The 17,553-nt window shown below is 39.7% G+C and overlaps 1 protein-coding gene across 1 annotated transcript in view; it reads right to left on the bottom strand.

Moving 5' to 3' along the window:
- The window catches only part of LOC117543294 (alkylglycerol monooxygenase-like), a 35,630-nt gene that overhangs the window by 16,344 nt on the left and 1,733 nt on the right, over positions 1 to 17,553 (bottom strand). The window contains exons 3-9 of the mRNA XM_034211472.1: positions 8,085 to 8,188; positions 7,175 to 7,270; positions 5,151 to 5,217; positions 4,916 to 4,981; positions 3,164 to 3,243; positions 2,663 to 2,797; positions 777 to 893 (exon numbers count right to left, since the gene is read on the bottom strand). Coding sequence (XP_034067363.1) covers positions 777 to 893; positions 2,663 to 2,797; positions 3,164 to 3,243; positions 4,916 to 4,981; positions 5,151 to 5,217; positions 7,175 to 7,270; positions 8,085 to 8,188 — 665 coding nt within the window. The remainder of the gene's footprint in view (positions 1 to 776; positions 894 to 2,662; positions 2,798 to 3,163; positions 3,244 to 4,915; positions 4,982 to 5,150; positions 5,218 to 7,174; positions 7,271 to 8,084; positions 8,189 to 17,553) is intronic.

The following is a 17,553-nucleotide window of genomic DNA, read 5'->3' as shown; positions in this document are numbered from 1 at the left end:
GTGTGTGGTGTGTGTGTGTGTGTGTGTGTGTGTGTGTGTGTGTGTGTGTGGTGTGTGTGTGTGTGTGTGTGTGTGTGTGTGTGTGTGTGTGTGTGTGTGTGTGTGTGTGTGTGTGTGTGTGTGTGTGTGTGTGTGTGTGTGTGTGTGTGTGTGTGTGTGTGTGTGTGTGTGTGTGTGTGTGCGTGTGCGAGTTTGTGTACCACAACTGAAGGAGCACCACGGAGGTAGTGATCAGAAAAAGACAGGCCATTTTATTTGGGAGTTTGAAGGGGCTGGGCGTGGCAGCACTTTTTGGCTAACCAAAACTATGCCTGGGGAAAAAAGGCTTCCAAAGATAACTGCTGAGGAGACCTGTTTCTCTTTTTTGTGACGGAGGAGGAAGGGGGTCTTTTGGCTCGTTGAGTGGAAAATAATAGACAAAGGTTGTTCTAAAGGGGAATGCCGATCAGTCACTCTGTCATGATGTTAGTCAGAGCTAGTCTTTTCCTGCTGGCTAAGTAGAGGACTCTACTCGACCATGGACCAGCCACAACAAACTGCATAATTGGGTGAAATAATGTTGGCATACAAACATGCAGCACTCAGTCTTAAATTAGGAGCCCTGGACCACCTTGTCATACTTTATATGAGGGATAAATGTAACCTAAACATAACAGTAGTCAGTGTGTGACCTAGAAGGTCAACAGTTTCAACCTTACAGAATTCACTCCCTCCTTCAAAAGGACTCCCAATGTGCTTTTAACATTTACAGTTTGTCGTATAGGACAAATACATACCATCTTGTTGTCAAACACATCTTGGTAGGTCCCCAGCGCCAGCAGGAAATGTATGATCACATAAATTTGTAAAGGCAGCGACCAGCTGGGATCATGAGGCACTTCCTGTCCGGTCAACTGCACATGGAAAATAAAATATTTTTAATTTCTCAATCCCTAATTATTGTGGTAAGGAGAGTAATATTCTGGACTGATTCTCACACCACATTTTGACGATGATTCACTGAAGTTTATCTCATGTTTATTTAAACATGTTCAGAAGATTTACAGTATGGTTGTACTGGTCAGGGCAGTGAAACACTCATAACATGACTATTTATTAACAACCAGCAAAAATACATATGAAATATAATTTTGGGTGTATTATTTCTCAAGGACCATTCAACTGTTTAGAAACCAGTAAAGCTACAAAAATGAGCAAAACGCTACAAAAACATGTGTTGTTATACAAATGTGTCCTTTTCAAAATATAAGTTGTACTGATATAGATTGTGTAGCATCCATTCTCTCGTAGAAGGGATTTAGTAATTGTCCTTGTTTAGGCTCTTTTAACCCAGAGGTTATGCATCCATGCATGTCACCTTTTAACCACTCATTCATTTCTTCTTTTGCTTTCTATTTCAATTTCACACTCAATCGTGCACTTTTACACTGCAACCAAAACAAACTTTGTTTTCAGCTTGTTGTTTTTATAAAGGAAAGGAGAATTAAAACAGCATCAGGGCAAGAGTTGGAATAAAGTAATGCCAAATGAAAACTAATAGAGAGGAAAAGTGAGTCAGTGAGAATATTTGAAGCCTTTCAAAAAGGAAAATGTATTAATTGAACTCATAAATGTCATGTTTAAAACTCTCTGATAATCTTACTTTCTTCCGATAATTTTTTTACTTCCAATGTGTTTATTTTCACCACAAAAAGTACTTAAGTTGCTTCAATCTCTTTCAGGCTGAATTATAAAAATGGGTGACAATTAGTCTGCTTTGTTCCGTGCAGAAAGTCAACAAGCATTTACTGGGTGCAGCTGTTTTCCCCAAACACACAGTATTATATGAGTCCTTTCTTAAGAATTCCCTGAGTCATTGACCTGTTTTAGTCTGTTTCGGACCAAAAGTAATTATGCCTGAGGGCCTTGTGTTGAAACTGCATCCTTTTTGGAATGGAGTAAAAAAACCTAGCCAATGATTCCTGTGTCTTATTCAGGGGGTTTCCCAGGATCCCGAGGAACCAAACCACCACATGTGGGTTCCCCCGCATCCCATCCCCAGCCCTGTAGGTATTTCAGCACGCTGCTCTGCTTATTCTCAAAGAGCTGAAACACGTTCAGCCTCCTCTCCTCCCTCACTCCCCCTCTTTTTCCTTTCTTTCCCTCAGCGGCAGATATCAACTAGCAGCCGTCTACACAAGGCCTTTCAAGATATTTCGGTTCAATTCCAGCTCTGTCCGTGTTTAGAATCACACCGCTGGGTTTAAAGGGGCCAATTTAATTGTTAAGGCAAAGGGGAGGTTTATTTTTTGAGTGTGAAGCATGAGGGAACTAAATATGTGACACCATCAGCGTTATTTCAAAGCTAACCGCCGGGGCATTCGACTGGAGCCTGTATTTCTTTCTGCACACACACACATTCACACTCAACTGCATGCGGTTTTAATCCCGCAGACTGCGTTTAAAGACGGTGAAAATGAACTTATTGTGTTCCCTCAACAAAGGCTTTGCAGCTTTTATTTGATGTGGCAGTTCCTTGTAAAACTTGTAGAATATGTGAATCCTTCAATAAGGAATGCTCTGAGTCATTTAGTGTGTTGCGTGTGTAAAAATGATGGGTAATGAAGCCAGTGTGCTATTCTGAAAAAACAGATATAAAAACAGGGACATTGTTGTTTACTACCTTGGGATTGTCGAGATGGTCACCAAGCCGAGGTTTACCAGGTTTCCAACTCGGGCCGTTGATGAATGTCAAACATTTGTCGCTGATAGTCTTGAAAGTGGTAGATCTTCTCCCCAAATACAAATAGTAGTGTAACTAAAAGAGAATAAATTCAAAAGGTCAAACATCAGACACAACATTCAACTGATGGATGTTAATGAAGCCGTAACGGCTATGGCTTATCATGAGTAGAAACGTTTCTGCTTTCATTGGGCAGGTCATTGCTCACAGTGAGGGCAGTGAAAATAATCACAACATCCACCTCCTGGCATTTCACTTTATTGGCCTCCTTCACCCTCAGCTGGGCAGTTTGTTTAGAGTGGAGTAATGTTATGATTACCAAATAGCCACTCAGCCAGCAAAGGGAAACATGAGCCTATGCCTCATTTACTAAAAGGTGTTTGCACTCAGAGGGATGGAGGTGAGATGCTGGTCGCACCAATGATGGCGGATGGAACCCACCTGAACATAGAGGATCTCAAAGGTGTTGATAGGGGACACCAGGCCAAACACCACTTTGTCTTTCTCTGCAGCAAAGGTACCTGACAAGGACATGTACAATAATGTGAAAAATATCATTAACTCTTCCTATGTACACTTGTAACCAGCATTAAGAGCTTTCAAGCATTGATTGCAAAATTAGTCCAGTCTGGAATATGACATATACATTTTCCCAACTTGTGGATATGAATACTCCAAATCAGGGGCGGTTCTAGGGGGGGGGGGGCAGGGCAGTGCCCCCCCTAACACTGACCCCTGACCCCCCCTGTGGCCCCCCTAACAATGAAAGTTTTTTTTTTTTTTTTTTTTTAAATGTATATTTTCTGGTACTCGGTTTTCCAAAAACCGCAGGATTTTGTTTCTGTAATGTGAGATTGTGCAGACACCCTTATGTAAAGTAGAGATGTAACTGTTCATTGCCTTTATTTTTATATAAATATGGTGTTAGTGCAAACATTGCACTATAACTTAAGCTGAAGCTAACAGTAATAACTATAAGATCTATCTGAAATAAATAAGTGTACTGAAACAAATACCAATAACTGTATTGCATTGTTTTCTAATGCGCAATTACTTCATACTGTCTAGTTCTCTTTTTCGTCCTGCATTTATTGTGCCCCCCTCAGAAAATAACTGGCCCCCCAGTGGCCCCCCCAGTCAAATTGGTCTAGAACCACCACTGCTCCAAATACAATACAATACTTTAAAGAGTAATATATAAAACCTGCAAAAGAAGAACATTGATAAAGTTGGCATCACAGCTCCTGGGATAAAACACGTAAATCCTTCTGCAGCCACAGAAAAAAACAGCCGAAGGGAACTCTGGATAACATTAACCACAAAATGTAATCAGTTACCTCTCGCTGACGTTTAGTGGAAGAATTGCTGAGTCGTGTATGAAGGCTGCAGGCAAACCTACATTTTAAAGAGTCACTGTTTCCCTTCATGCTGATGCTATAATGGATAGTACCGCAACTTTTTATAGAATAATGAGAGGCAAAGCGTCACAGACACCAGTACTGATACGAACGCTGAAAACAGCTCACTAATATCATCTTTCAACCGTTTCATGGGACACAGGAGGAGACTATTATATTTTTAAAGAGAGACACGTAACAGTCACATCTAAAAGCCCTGTGAAACCACAGGCTGCTAATATCTTTATATGACTCATTAATATAAAGCACCGAACACTCTCTGCAAAATTGAACTATTGATTTTTAATAATATTTACAAAAAATGCATATAAATATACATTAATATGGGGCATAACTTTAAAAAAACAAACACATTTATATCATCATAAATGTGAGTTGGCTACACATCATCAAAGTCAGGGTATGCTTTAGCACTTCCTAGTGTTAAGTACACTAAAACATCCCTCCTTAAAAGAAGATAATCTTGCAGCAGTGAGCAAGAGTTAATATCTTCTATGTCCGTAGGGGGAGATAAGGCTGTCATTTAGCAGTAAATGCTAATTTAGCAGTTCATGAAAGAAGAGGATAGGGTATGTTTTATTGCAAAGCTAAGAAATGGAGGCAGTCTTTAGTTTTAATCCTAATCCTATATTATGAATATAACTGTTCATCAAAAACATTCAGAATCTTTACTTCTGGTACTGATCAAATGCTAATGCCCGCACTGATCTCTATAGTTAGCAGCACTGAGATTATCTTCAGGATTAAAACCACATTTCTGATTACTTTTTCTTACCAAATAATCGGTCCCATATGATGAGAATTCCTCCGTAATTCTTGTCAATGCAGTAGCTGTTCCTCCCTGTTGGAATAATATTTTGTCTGATGAACAACAAACATATTTAAACTAACCAAATCAGTCCAAGTGTCATTTTAACATTTCAGCCTGTATCACATATTTATGTTTGCTCTTCCTGTTAATGTTAAGTCTAAGCCATGGAAAAATCTAAAGACAAGAATGTCGTTCTCACCATGATGAACTTTATGATGTGTTGGTGTGTTGAAAACCCACTCTAGAGGTCCAAGGTTTTTGATCAACTAAAATAGAATAATGAAACCCAACAAATTAGTAAGAAATGTAAACATATAATGTGTTCTGTAAATATCATCACAACCCAATCTCCAGTTCATCCACCGGGGAGAATACTGTAATTGTGTTACATAATTCTATCGCAACATGTCCATTTTAATATTTTGTTGTTTACATGGAGATTATTTTGGGAGGATATACATTTCAATGTATTACAATTTTGGGGTAGAGACATATTCTGACTTGACAGGGGCACTAGACAAAAGGTCAGAGGGTTAACAAAGTCATAAAGGTTCATCGTCTGAAGATCATAAATATGTGCCAGTTCATCTGACTACTGACAACTGACTAATCATTTACTCTAATGTATTCTTTTGTATCAAAGATGTACTTGCCAATTTTATGTAATACTGTAATTCTGACCAACCAGAAAACAAACAGATTGCCTTGGATAACTTTGCGAATGATGCTTTATGGTAGACTTGTTTCTTGTATTGAGTTAGGTCACCTATGTTTGTTTTTATGTGAAAAAGAAGAGCACCATTAATATCAGTATCAATCAAACACTCACAAATAACCATCATTTTGTTTGTTTCCTCAATCAAAATCAGCTCAAATCAGTTCAATTGTTTAGTGGAGAACAGTATGTGTCTGCTGGTAGGATAAGAGAACAATATGGCAGTTTGTAAAAATAATCTCATGTAAAAGGACATTTTTTGCATAAAACTAAGAAACATAAATCATGTTATTTTCTTTGATATTAAACAGATGCCCCAGTGAGTCATTAAAGATTACAGAGGTCACACAGAGCATATTTCACAAACTTCATGTTTCTATTCTTGATGAAACTCTCAGATATTTTGATGTTTGGCATCAGTACTGCAGACCCCTCAGTCTGTAGAAACGTGCACGGCTGGACAGAATTTCTCAGTGATTCATTATTCCCATGTAATGGCTGCGTCTGGCAGTCGAGCGTGAGAGTTTTATCTTGAATGAAAAGGGTCTCCACCACTTCACTCCGGCTCTGAGGCTGAAGCGGCGCAGCGTATAGCGTGCCAATAAATTACATGACATCAAAAAAAAAAAGCCCCATAAAGGAGGCATAAATTACATCCCTCCAGAAAATTGTGACTATTACGACTGTTTTCACTAATAGTGCACTAAAAGATGGAAGGCGTTCCAAATCCATTCATTCCCTCTCCAGATTGTGGGGCTTGTAACAGTGATACTCCCAGTCGCTTTAAAGGCTGAGAGCGGTCATGCTTCTGTTTGGAATATTTCATAAAATCTCATTATTTTTTATTGAATACAGGTTCCACTGCAACACGGGGTCTACAAAGGCTCGACTCAGCAGACATATTAGTATTGGCACGGGGAGAAAGATAACTTTACAGACTTGTGTTCAGTCGGATTACCCTTTTAACTTTGCACACCAACCATGAATGGAGGAGAAGAAATGCAGACAGAGCTACACGTGCTGCACGAATAGACAATATATTTACAGATTTGACTAATATTACATATTCCTATTTGAGAAGTATTTTCTTTATCCATTATTCTATTTGAGTTACAACTAACAATGTATTCAATTGAAAGAAAATGTCTATTTAAACAAATCAATTGATCATTTCATTCCCCTGCAGTATACAGTACACAAGGGCAATGTCACAAAGAGCATCTTAATCTTTTCCTAACACTTCAAATGCAGGTAAAAAGTCAGAGTTTCACTCAGAGACATAAAACAGGACGCAGGAGGTACAGGAGGTAATGACTGATAGTAGTTGTTGTTTTACTGCATCTGTCCAATGGTCACATTCTTTAACCATTAAACATCATTATCGATGCCCACTCCCCATTATCCCATCTTTCAATTTTTTAAAGATCCAGATCATATCGCTGTTTTAGAGTTTTCCACAAAAACAGTCAATTAATAACAAAATATATGACCAGTGTTTAAACATTTACCTCAGTGTGGATCCAGAACTGGTAGAGAAGGTTTAACTGTATGTGGACGGCGAAGACCGTGGGGGGTGCAAACAGAGCCATGGGCAGGTAGAAAATCTGAGGAGAAAAAAGAGAATACTTTATACACAATGTCCTATTTCACTAGCATAAAGCTTCATTTAGGAACACATCCAGGGATTTATGTGCAACAGATGAAACATTCAAGTAACACTATCACTAACATATCTTACATTATTGCTCCAGATGTGTGGATGCTGGTAGAAAATCTGACACAGGGAATTACTGGTGTTCTTTTCCATTTAAAATCTCTCAGCTAGTAATGTCACTCTGAAATTAGGAGCACTTGATATAACTTCGACAGATTTACAGATAATTCCGCCAATAGTCGATCTCTTACCAAAATATTAGTCCAACGTTTCTACGTTGTCTGTGCTACTCAGCCACATGTGACCTACTTTTAATAGTTTAGAGCTTTAGTGGTTGAGACAATATAATATTTGTGTCTGTTAATATGGTCAATGTGTCAAATGAATGTAGTCGAACATTTTTGCCATGGCTCTGACATGACAGACACATTGGTTTCCGACCAATCATAGCTCTTCTTGCTACACAACGTGCATGACGTCATCGAGAATGCAAACAAAAAATGGCATCAAATCCTAATAGTCATTATCACAGGTATAATTGAATTTGTCACCGTACTTGTCATCCATTCTGATCCATTCTGATACATTTTTGTCCCATTTAATTGTTATTGAACTAATTGAATTCAGTATGAGGGAAGAAGAATAAGATATTTCTTCACAGACACCACTTAGTATTATAAATAATGAATGTATTATTCTCATTTATATGTTGACAATTAGATAATCAACCAACCTATCCTTTGAGAGCATGAATTATATCTTACCCATGACGTGAACTGCTGGGTGAGGGACTGTCTGAGGGCGGTGGTTAGGTTGTAGTACTCTGAACTGTGGTGAACCTGGTGAGCAGCCCAAATGAAGGACACCTCTGTAGGAAAATAACAAACACACACATAGATCCAACATGAAACAGGAGCCCAAGAGTCCAAATCTCAGCGGTTATCGCTGCATTACCTGCTCATTAACATGTTACAGAGCTAACATATAATCTTTCATGAGATTTATATGCGGGCCTTGAACCCTCACACACATACAGCTGCCTTTACATCACCACAAGTGATTTATCTCAAAACCCAACCTCCCCAGATGAGTAACTAAACACGTTCAACCCCATAAGGAGTAGTTTGAGTCCTGCTCCTGGCCAGCCGTGATGAAAACCTGAGGCTTGAGTGTAACTGGCCGCTGGAGGAGGAGGCGTTCAGGTTCTTATGGCGGTTGGGGGTATTCGGCTGCAGCTGGTTAGTGTCCAGCTTGATGTCCCAGTGCTCCAGTTTACATTCCTCTGCTGTGTTGTGATACTTGCTACATTAATATCTGTGTTACACTTCATTTTAACATCCAACGGAAACATGCTTGTTAAGTTTCACTGGATTTTGGGCTGTTTCCGGACCACCCCGTCTAGTCTGTGCTTTTTGGCACCTCCAGTCCACTCTGGCCTTTGCAGCAGTACAAGAGAGAAAAGTAACCTTCAAATATCCCAGAACCACAGAGCCCCATATAGTCTATGTATAGAGATGTATTTGTTATAATAAAAGCAGCCCAAGTTATTAAATGAGGTTTAAGTTTTATGAAGCAGCCTTGATGTGTGATTAAGGGATCAATTATCAAGCAATTAAACTTCTAGCATTACACACTGTGTGTGAGCCCAAATACACATTTAACACTATTTTTAGCTTGATGACGATGCACATCTTTTATTTGTCTAAAAAGTTGTATGTGTCTTAGATAGGACCGTAAACAAATATTTTCTTTTAGACAACAACATGACAGTTTGACCCTGCCAGGGACAGAACCTGCAGCGTCTTGTAGTATAATGCTGATTACTGATTAGGAGTGGTTAAGTGTGTTGGTTTGAGCGGAGGCTGTGGTGTCACTACGGTGTCTCAGTAAATGTCTACCATGTGTTTCCAGTTCTTTGCTCCAATAATTTCATCACACCGACATCTTGAGAAATGTGATTATTCGCTTCTAGTGGATAGTAAAGAACAGAAGATAGCAATATGCAATATAGCAAAACAGCAATGTGTTGTTTTACAAGGGGTTATGAGGAAAAATATGTCATGGCCAACTGAAACGAGGATATAAAATATATCAAATAACCACCTTTAAACTGTGGCCACTGCAGCATTATCAGTTTCTCTGGTTTTATTATTTATTTATTTGTATTCTATAATTTACTGACAACATTTCTCTTTGTTGGAATTCAACAGACACTGGAATAGAATGGCTGCCATACATATAACAACTGAGTAGTCTCCTAATTTTCTCCAGAGCTGTAGGCTCATTTCTTTTTGCCAACTTAAGCCTCTCCTTTATGTAGCTTTATATTTACTGTGCAGACATGAGGGTTGTCTTAATGTTATCGTCTAACATCTAAGTCCATGGCTGACAAGGTAAAAAAAAGATTTCTTAAAATGTCAACTAGTCCTTTAACCTATCTGAGAATGCCAAAACCATCACATTTGAATTTGTGAGGTTTTTACATTGTAAAAGTGTTAAAGCTCGTAAAACTCTTCCTCTCTCGCTTTTTAATATACTTGTGAATGGTAGCAAGGCAGTCGAAAAAACACTGGTCTGCTGCACCTGAACAAACACAGAACTGAAGGTATTGAAGGTGTGCAGTGTGAGCGGAGTAGCACCACAATCTGTCCGGACACGTTCCCAATCACTGCAACTAGGAGGACTTCCTCAAGTGTTTGGGGAAACCCAGAGGAGCTCCCAAGCAATCTCCACACCTTGCTTATTTAACAGGGTTATTGCTGGGTTTCAGAAGGTGTGAGAGAATAAATGTCACAAGGAATGTTTTTGGAAGCGTCACATACAGTGTTAAATTGTGTTTTTTTGTATTAAGTCTAAGGAAAAGGGCTGGACTTTATTTCAAACTTTATTTGCCCTCTCAACGCAATAGTTTGCAGACAAGGCAAGGGTGTGAGATGAGAGAGGAAACACACCAATAAATCTGACGGCATCTACAGCAGTCAAGCTCTAAAATTATGACGCTTCTTCCGCTCTGAACCATGGGGGATTCAGAGAAGAACTGTCCTGCTAAAAGACATATTGAGAGGATAATCCAGTCTTTGTTTAATTCCAGCAGTTTTCTTTTTTTCTTCACAATGGAATCGTGCTTGGCAGGGCCTAGGACTAAGGGCAGCTAAGATTGATGCTTCTTGTCATTGATAGGAAGTAGGAATCGCTAGGCTTCACTGCAAGCCCATGTCCTCATCTCGGACTCTGCGGGACGCTGCATAGTTTGGCAGGGCCTATTCAGGAGGGAAACCCTGTTAATGGTGAGAACCAATGCCACAGAGCTCGCTTTCCCAGCACAGAAACGCTGAGGACGGCACTTCCATGAGGCCGCCAGCATGCCTTAACTCACGTTTTCTCAGGAATAACATGCATGAGACGCGCTAATGATAGACAGTTTTGACACTTTGTATGAGTCTTGGCAGGTAAAATTACAGCATTGGTTGATTATTCAAAATGTTTACCAGACAAGTACCTTAAAGGTGGGGTAGGTAATTCCCTTCAGAAACACTTTTTGTTATATTCCATGGAATGCTCTTAACATCCCGATAGCAACGAATAAATTAAATGCTTTGACAATAAATATAATATACAAATATTTCTTCTGTGGAAGCCGTGGCGCTGTGAAAAGCAAGTCCAATTATCTGCCTCGGCCCGGCAGATCATTGGATGGCCTACCTGCCTGTCAGCCTTCCACCTCGCGCACAAACTTGTCTCGTGCCCTCATTGGTCATGTGCGCGTTTGTGTGTGTTGGAGGAGGGGCTCTGTAAGGAAGTCTGAAGGAAGGGGCAGATTTTTTTTCGGTTGTGTACTTTCAAATGCTAGCTTACTCGAGCTGGTTTCTCCATTCTTACCTACTCTAACTTTAAAAGTGGCTGTGTGAATGACGACTAATAACGTACCTTTGTTCAGATGGCCTCCTTCAATATGAGCCCACCTGCAACTAAAATACTGTAAGCCTTGCTATTCTGGTATTCAAAACCAGGAATCACCATACTGTGAGACGAGGTCTGGCAGTAGGGTGATGTAATTCTACGATTTCCGATCATAATGACCTGGTCAATACTGTTGAATTATATCATGACACATAATCAAGGCCTATAAGTCATCATCAGTCATGTTACATGGCTGAGTTAGACTTTAACAGAGTGTGTTTATGTTCAAATCAACCCTGTCAGGAGCAATGCTTACATAACCGAGTCGTATAAACGCCAGAATGCAAAGTCCTATTGAGCTCCATGACTTTAGCTCCAGTGGAGTCCTGCAGTAAGTGCCGATAATGATCAATCGGTATCTCGATAATGCTGCCACAAAAGGAAAGTATGACTAGTCAAAAAGAAAAATAATCATCAGAGAATGAAGTCCCAATCGACTCTATTTAACCAACAAAACCCTGTGAAACGCTTTAACAGGTCAATCAATCAGCTGCCATATCATCACCCTCAGCGACAAATTCCTGGCACTAACACACGGTGTCCTTCATGTGCAGTCCTCTGAGTGGTGGGCCGACGTGTCAATCACACGGGTAATGGCCTGTGAACAGCCCTCTAGTGTTTGGATTGGCGGGTTCTTGGATGGGGTGCCAACACAAACAGCGAGTTCTGGACTCGGTGGGACAGTCAGCCAACTCCCCTCCGCTGCTGCCATACTTCATGCTGTCCACGCAGCTCAGTCACACACACTAAACTAAACACACTAACCCAGGTCAGGCCCACTTACAGCTCTCACAAACAGGCTTTAAAAAACGTATAGAAAGTGAAGGGTGACATAAAGTGGCTTTTCTGTTATATTTAATATAATCAACACTGTATCACTTACAATTCTATTAATGCTCACTTACTGAAATCCCGTATATAAAACTGTTTTATACTTTGCTGCTGCTCTCTGTTGTTAACATAAAGGAGATGATAGATTTTATATTTGATGCTGTAAAAACCCAGGGTTTATGGGAGATTTATAATACCTAGATAAAAAGAAATCAACTCCCATTTTGTACGTGTGTTTGTCAATGAATTATAAAATGAATATTTCGACATATTTATGACGAATATAAAAAGGGCAATCGTTTTTATCCTAATAACTGAATAATAATTGTTTTTCCATTTTGATCAGAATTTCCATCCAAATTAAATTCAAATACAGGAAACTAAATAAAGAAGAGTTCTGCATTTTAGTTTTTCATGTGTTTCTTTGGGGCGACAAGATGAGACATGGCCGAGTTAGCTTGATGAAAAGGTTGTGACCGTACTCTGAAACTACAAGCAATCCACATGTGAGGCATTAGCACTCATCTTCATGTTTCATTCACACTTCAGTCAGTGCAGGTTTGTCCTCAGCACTGCTTGCTGGTCACCTGTTGATAGAGGGAAGTCTGTAGGGAAGGAAGCACACAAGGGCAGCAGACATCCTAACGATGGCCTCCGCTGAGCTCAGCGACCCTCTCAACGATCATAACACACTCTTCTTTTCTACACTTTGTTAAAATGCCGCGCACACAGGCCCTGTGGACATTATCTCTTTGTGATGACTAGGTTCAATCAGAGCATTTCTCTCTCTCCCTCTCAGTAGACGTTCTCTCTCTTTCATCGCGCACACAGCAGACAGAGAGTGTGAGCGCAGTGACCTATAGATCACTGTTGATGTTATCCCTGCCTCCCATGAGACCTTTCACTTGGTCTCTGCTGCTGCCGTGAGCGAGACCCCCACATCCTGACCACACTGTACAGACAGACCTAGCAAAGCAAGTGGGGGCCCATATTCTTCTGTAGGCCCTGCAACCTGCACCGGGCCAGGAACTCGCCGTCATGGTGAAGATTTATGGAGACCTGAGCGCCCGGGGAGGGTGCAGGTTAACCCCCCCAGCCCCCGACCACCTCCGCCCTGCCACACAGCCCAGAGGAGCTCCTCTTTAAACAATAACATCCACATCGTTTGAGTCCCGACGGAGGAGCAGAGGAGATATGCTGAGCACATCTGTTTCTCTTGACAACTGCTGCTGAGGGGAGTGGGGGGGGGGGGTGCGGACACACCCGCAGACAGGGAGAAGAGGATGTAGTGAGGTGCTAGGAGAGGAAATGTTGATAAGGGCTGCTCGGCAAGGACCTGAGGGTAGAAACTGTTCAATACTGTACATATTGTCTGCTAACATTTTTGAAGTGATGTGTTTTACAAAAAAGAAACTATCACATCTTTTGTGATATAATAGAGAAAAATATACACAAAAAAAACTCAGGAGAAAAATTGACCACGACTGGAACGTGAATGGGTCAACATTGTGTTGTATTTATAAAGTGTTAGTATTTTACAACATAACATTATACATCCTATAAAGAGATACTATTCTGAGAGAAGGGATGAAGAGATGAGGATGTGTTGCTCATTTCCCTAATGACTTAAATGCAATATGCAAAACTCGTACCTCTAAATGTAATAGTCTGGCTGCCACCTCCTGCATTTCCATTTCAAGACTGGACATATTAGAATCACAGGTAACACAGTAAACCATAAAGATTTGCGACAACACAGGATAAAACCTTAAGAGGAAATTAACTAAAATGGCAGGTGAGTAATGACCAGAAAGATTCAGTAAGACAAAACACACAGAAAATAATGTTCAGCAGAGACAGATTGGAGAAACCCGCTTTGTTGCTTAAGGCAATTTTCTTACATCACCTGACAAAACAATTTGCTTTGAAAAGGCACTTTTAGAAAATAAGTCTGTGCAATAACAACAATCTTACAAGCTGATTGCACTTCACACAATCTGTTTCAATCTGTCAAATGGTGCTATTAATCTGTCGCGGCACTGCGATTTAGGAAAGAAAGAAACAGATTTAAACGGAGACATGTCATCATCCATCAGCACTGCTCCCGTGTGTCGAACGAAAAAAATGTGGTTCTAGTGCTGGCACCATGCTCAGAGGAAAAGAGGACAATCCTGAAGCCTGTCACTGGCAAATATGTTATTTGTTTCTAGCAGTAGCATAATGCTAACTTGCAGTGTACCTTTTATGTTGTATTGTACTATTTGTAAATGGATGTAGCAGCAATCACATTTTGATCTTTCATTTTGACACAGCCTTTATTCTCTTAATTGATGTATATGTCACTGTTTTGATTGACAACCACAGATTTCTCCATGTTTCTCTCAGGACTGTCAACATTCATCTGGGATTACATTTATTGGTATTACAAAATAAATTGAACCAAAAACAAATTATTCAACAATCCTAGATTTCCTGTCAATTATACCCCCCCTTCTCTCCATAACCAACAGCTTCACACTGAAAATGAATCCATCACTCACTACCCAACAGGAAATCCATCATATTAGGAAGCAATGATAACATTCCACAGGGACTTTTAGGTGATTATCGGATGTTTCTGGGCTACAGAGCAGCAGCAGCAGCCAGTGTGGTGAGACGACTGTCGCGCAACTCCATTACCTCACGTATAATCAAGAGTACAGACAGCTGACTGGCTGATTAATGGCCTCAACTTAGCTGACATGCCTGCATATAGATGCCGCCCGAGAGCAGAGCTGCTATTAGTGGCGCTTGCGATATGAGGTTAGAATAAACAGAATCAACAGGGCTGTCAACAATATGGCCGCATCCGAACAGTCAGCCTCCTGCTCACCCAAAAGCATCTGGTTTCAGGACGGTCAGGAATAGAAACGTTTTAAATATATAGTCTGTCTGACAGCGAAAGCAGCAGACAATGTGGGTGAACTTGGAATTTATTTTCAATTCTTATAGTTCACCAGGTTATTAAACCAATGTCTATAATAAATGGTTAAATACTTAGCAAGGAGCATGTTATTTCAGGGGTAAGAGATATACAGTACCAGCAATCTGTCACCAACTGAAAGCCTCTTCTCTTCTCAAACACAATATCAAACCACATTTTTTTTAAACAGCAAGAACAGATACAACCATGACTCACTAAAGCTGCAGTATATCGATTCTTGGACATGCAGCAGTGATAAGAGTTTAAGTAAATATAGATATCAAAAGTTTAGATAAACGAGCACTTCATTTGAGTCTGTGTGTGCACAAAGTTCATTCAAAAGTTTGATCTTCCACATTTACCTCTTGAACCACAACTGGTCTTTGGCTACGCGGATCAGATCTAATGCCAAACAAAGGCCACAAATATGGTCTAGCCACAAGCCACAATACATCTGTCATTGCAGAATCCTGAACTTCATCCAAAAGCCTGCAGACAGGGGCAGCTCACTTACTTCAAATCTGTTGTTATCACAAAGATCACAGCGTCTGGCAAAACCAAGCGGTAACGTCTCCTGAGTAAAGATGGCATCAGCACAGGCCGATGGCCTTTCAAAGCTCTTTCCACTTAATTAGTTTTTAGCTGCCCTTTCATGTGGAAGTCATGTGAGGGAAAATATGAGAAAAGGGGCCATAAAACTGGTCACACTGAAAATGATATTCTTCACTGAGGCTAATAAGGGCTCTTACAGTACTTCCCAGCAGAGGATGTCATATTTCCCTCGTTTGTCTTATTATGAAAGATTAAGATGATATCTCATATGTCTTGACACAATTGGATTAGAGATGCAGGGTTCTTGCTGTTTTGAGGCAAAAATCAACTACGAATATGAGTACTATAAAATAAGACTTCTAAAGAAGCGTTACATGACAGTTTGACACTCGTTAAATTGCTGAAAAATACGTTATAGCTGCATCCTACATCTGTCTCATTCCTCGGTGCATTATTATAGGAAACATATATTCCACACACTGAAAGGCTTTGGTTGAATCTTGTTCTAGGAAAAGATGGAGGTCGGAGGTTAACCGAGATGACCTCGGCTGACCAGAGTGACGAGTGAGGACCGTGCGGAGCCTGCGCTGCGGTCAGGGACAACCGCTTCACTTTGGTAACGAGGGGAAAAGCTTATATCCTGAGTGAGCACTTCTGAGGAAATGAAAGCAAGTGGAAAAAATATTGAGACGTCTAAATGATTCTGCAGTTAAAAATAAATAAAAAATCCGACCAAATAAACCAAGCAGATATGTGATACAGTGAACGTCATTCCTCTGCACCGTGAGGCAATGAGGGCAACAGCGGGAACACACACTTCATTCAGTCACACATTACAGCTGCAATTCTAAAAATAAGGTTGGAACATCCATATGTGCTGCTCAGCCTGGTTTCATAGATCAACAAACCATGGGTTGTATGCATGATGAATTAGGCTCGAACACAGAGGGTTAAATAACAAAAACTGCTCAGCCACAGCAACATGCCAACATTTTACACAAAATGATAATGCCCCAAAACTGTGTATCTGTACAGGATAGGGCTGCTCGATTATGGCAAAAATCATAATCACGATTATTTTTGGTCAATAATTGATATCACAATTATTAAATACGATTATTCATTGACTTTTAAAACATCCATATATTGAACTTTAAAACAAATACAAATAATAATTTGATCAGTATCGTTTTAACTGTTGATTACCCTGAATGTATAATTCAACTGAAAAACCAATACAAAAATAAATTAAATAAATTATACATTTAAATAAATAATATCAAAATAATAAATACCAATAAACAAGATCAACAAATATTTTGGAGCATACTTCCACAAGCTACTAAACATATATAAATATGATAAATAAAAATAAATCAATTAGACTAAAATAAATTAGATCAAATATGTTGCAGTGCACTGTCACAACCTAGCAAAGCAAAATAATCGTTTCTTTCGATTATGTTGTTTTCGTAATTGTGGCAGGCCAAAATCGTAATTGCGATTAAAAAACGATTAATTGCACAACCCAAGTACAGGACAAGTCTTATGTAGTAGAGTGCTGCACATTGGAATCATGTTTTGATGTACAAATGAATATATTAATATGAATGTGCACAAATGTCATTAAGAGGATGAAAAGAACGGGACAGGCAGTCTCTGCTTTCAATTTAACAAGAGCTCTAAGCATTTTGTTGAATAATCGATCATCTCAGTTTACTTTCAGTTTCAGGCAGACTTTGGATTACATTATTTGGGTTTCAGGGGCGAACAGATACAAGTATTGATTTTGCATGCCAATGCATCAGTCTGCAGCAGTGGCAAACTACTATCACTACTAGACCTTTTGTAGACACACACACCCCCCGCCAAAAATCTTACTAAGGTTTTCACACAATTTACACAACATTTTAAGAGTTCATATTAAA

The sequence above is a fragment of the Gymnodraco acuticeps genome, unplaced genomic scaffold, assembly GCF_902827175.1.
Source record: "Gymnodraco acuticeps unplaced genomic scaffold, fGymAcu1.1, whole genome shotgun sequence".
In the NCBI taxonomy this organism is placed as follows: Eukaryota; Metazoa; Chordata; class Actinopteri; order Perciformes; family Bathydraconidae; genus Gymnodraco; species Gymnodraco acuticeps.
The sequence above is the reverse complement of the archived record's forward strand: the minus strand, read 5'-3'. Positions and strand labels throughout refer to the sequence as shown.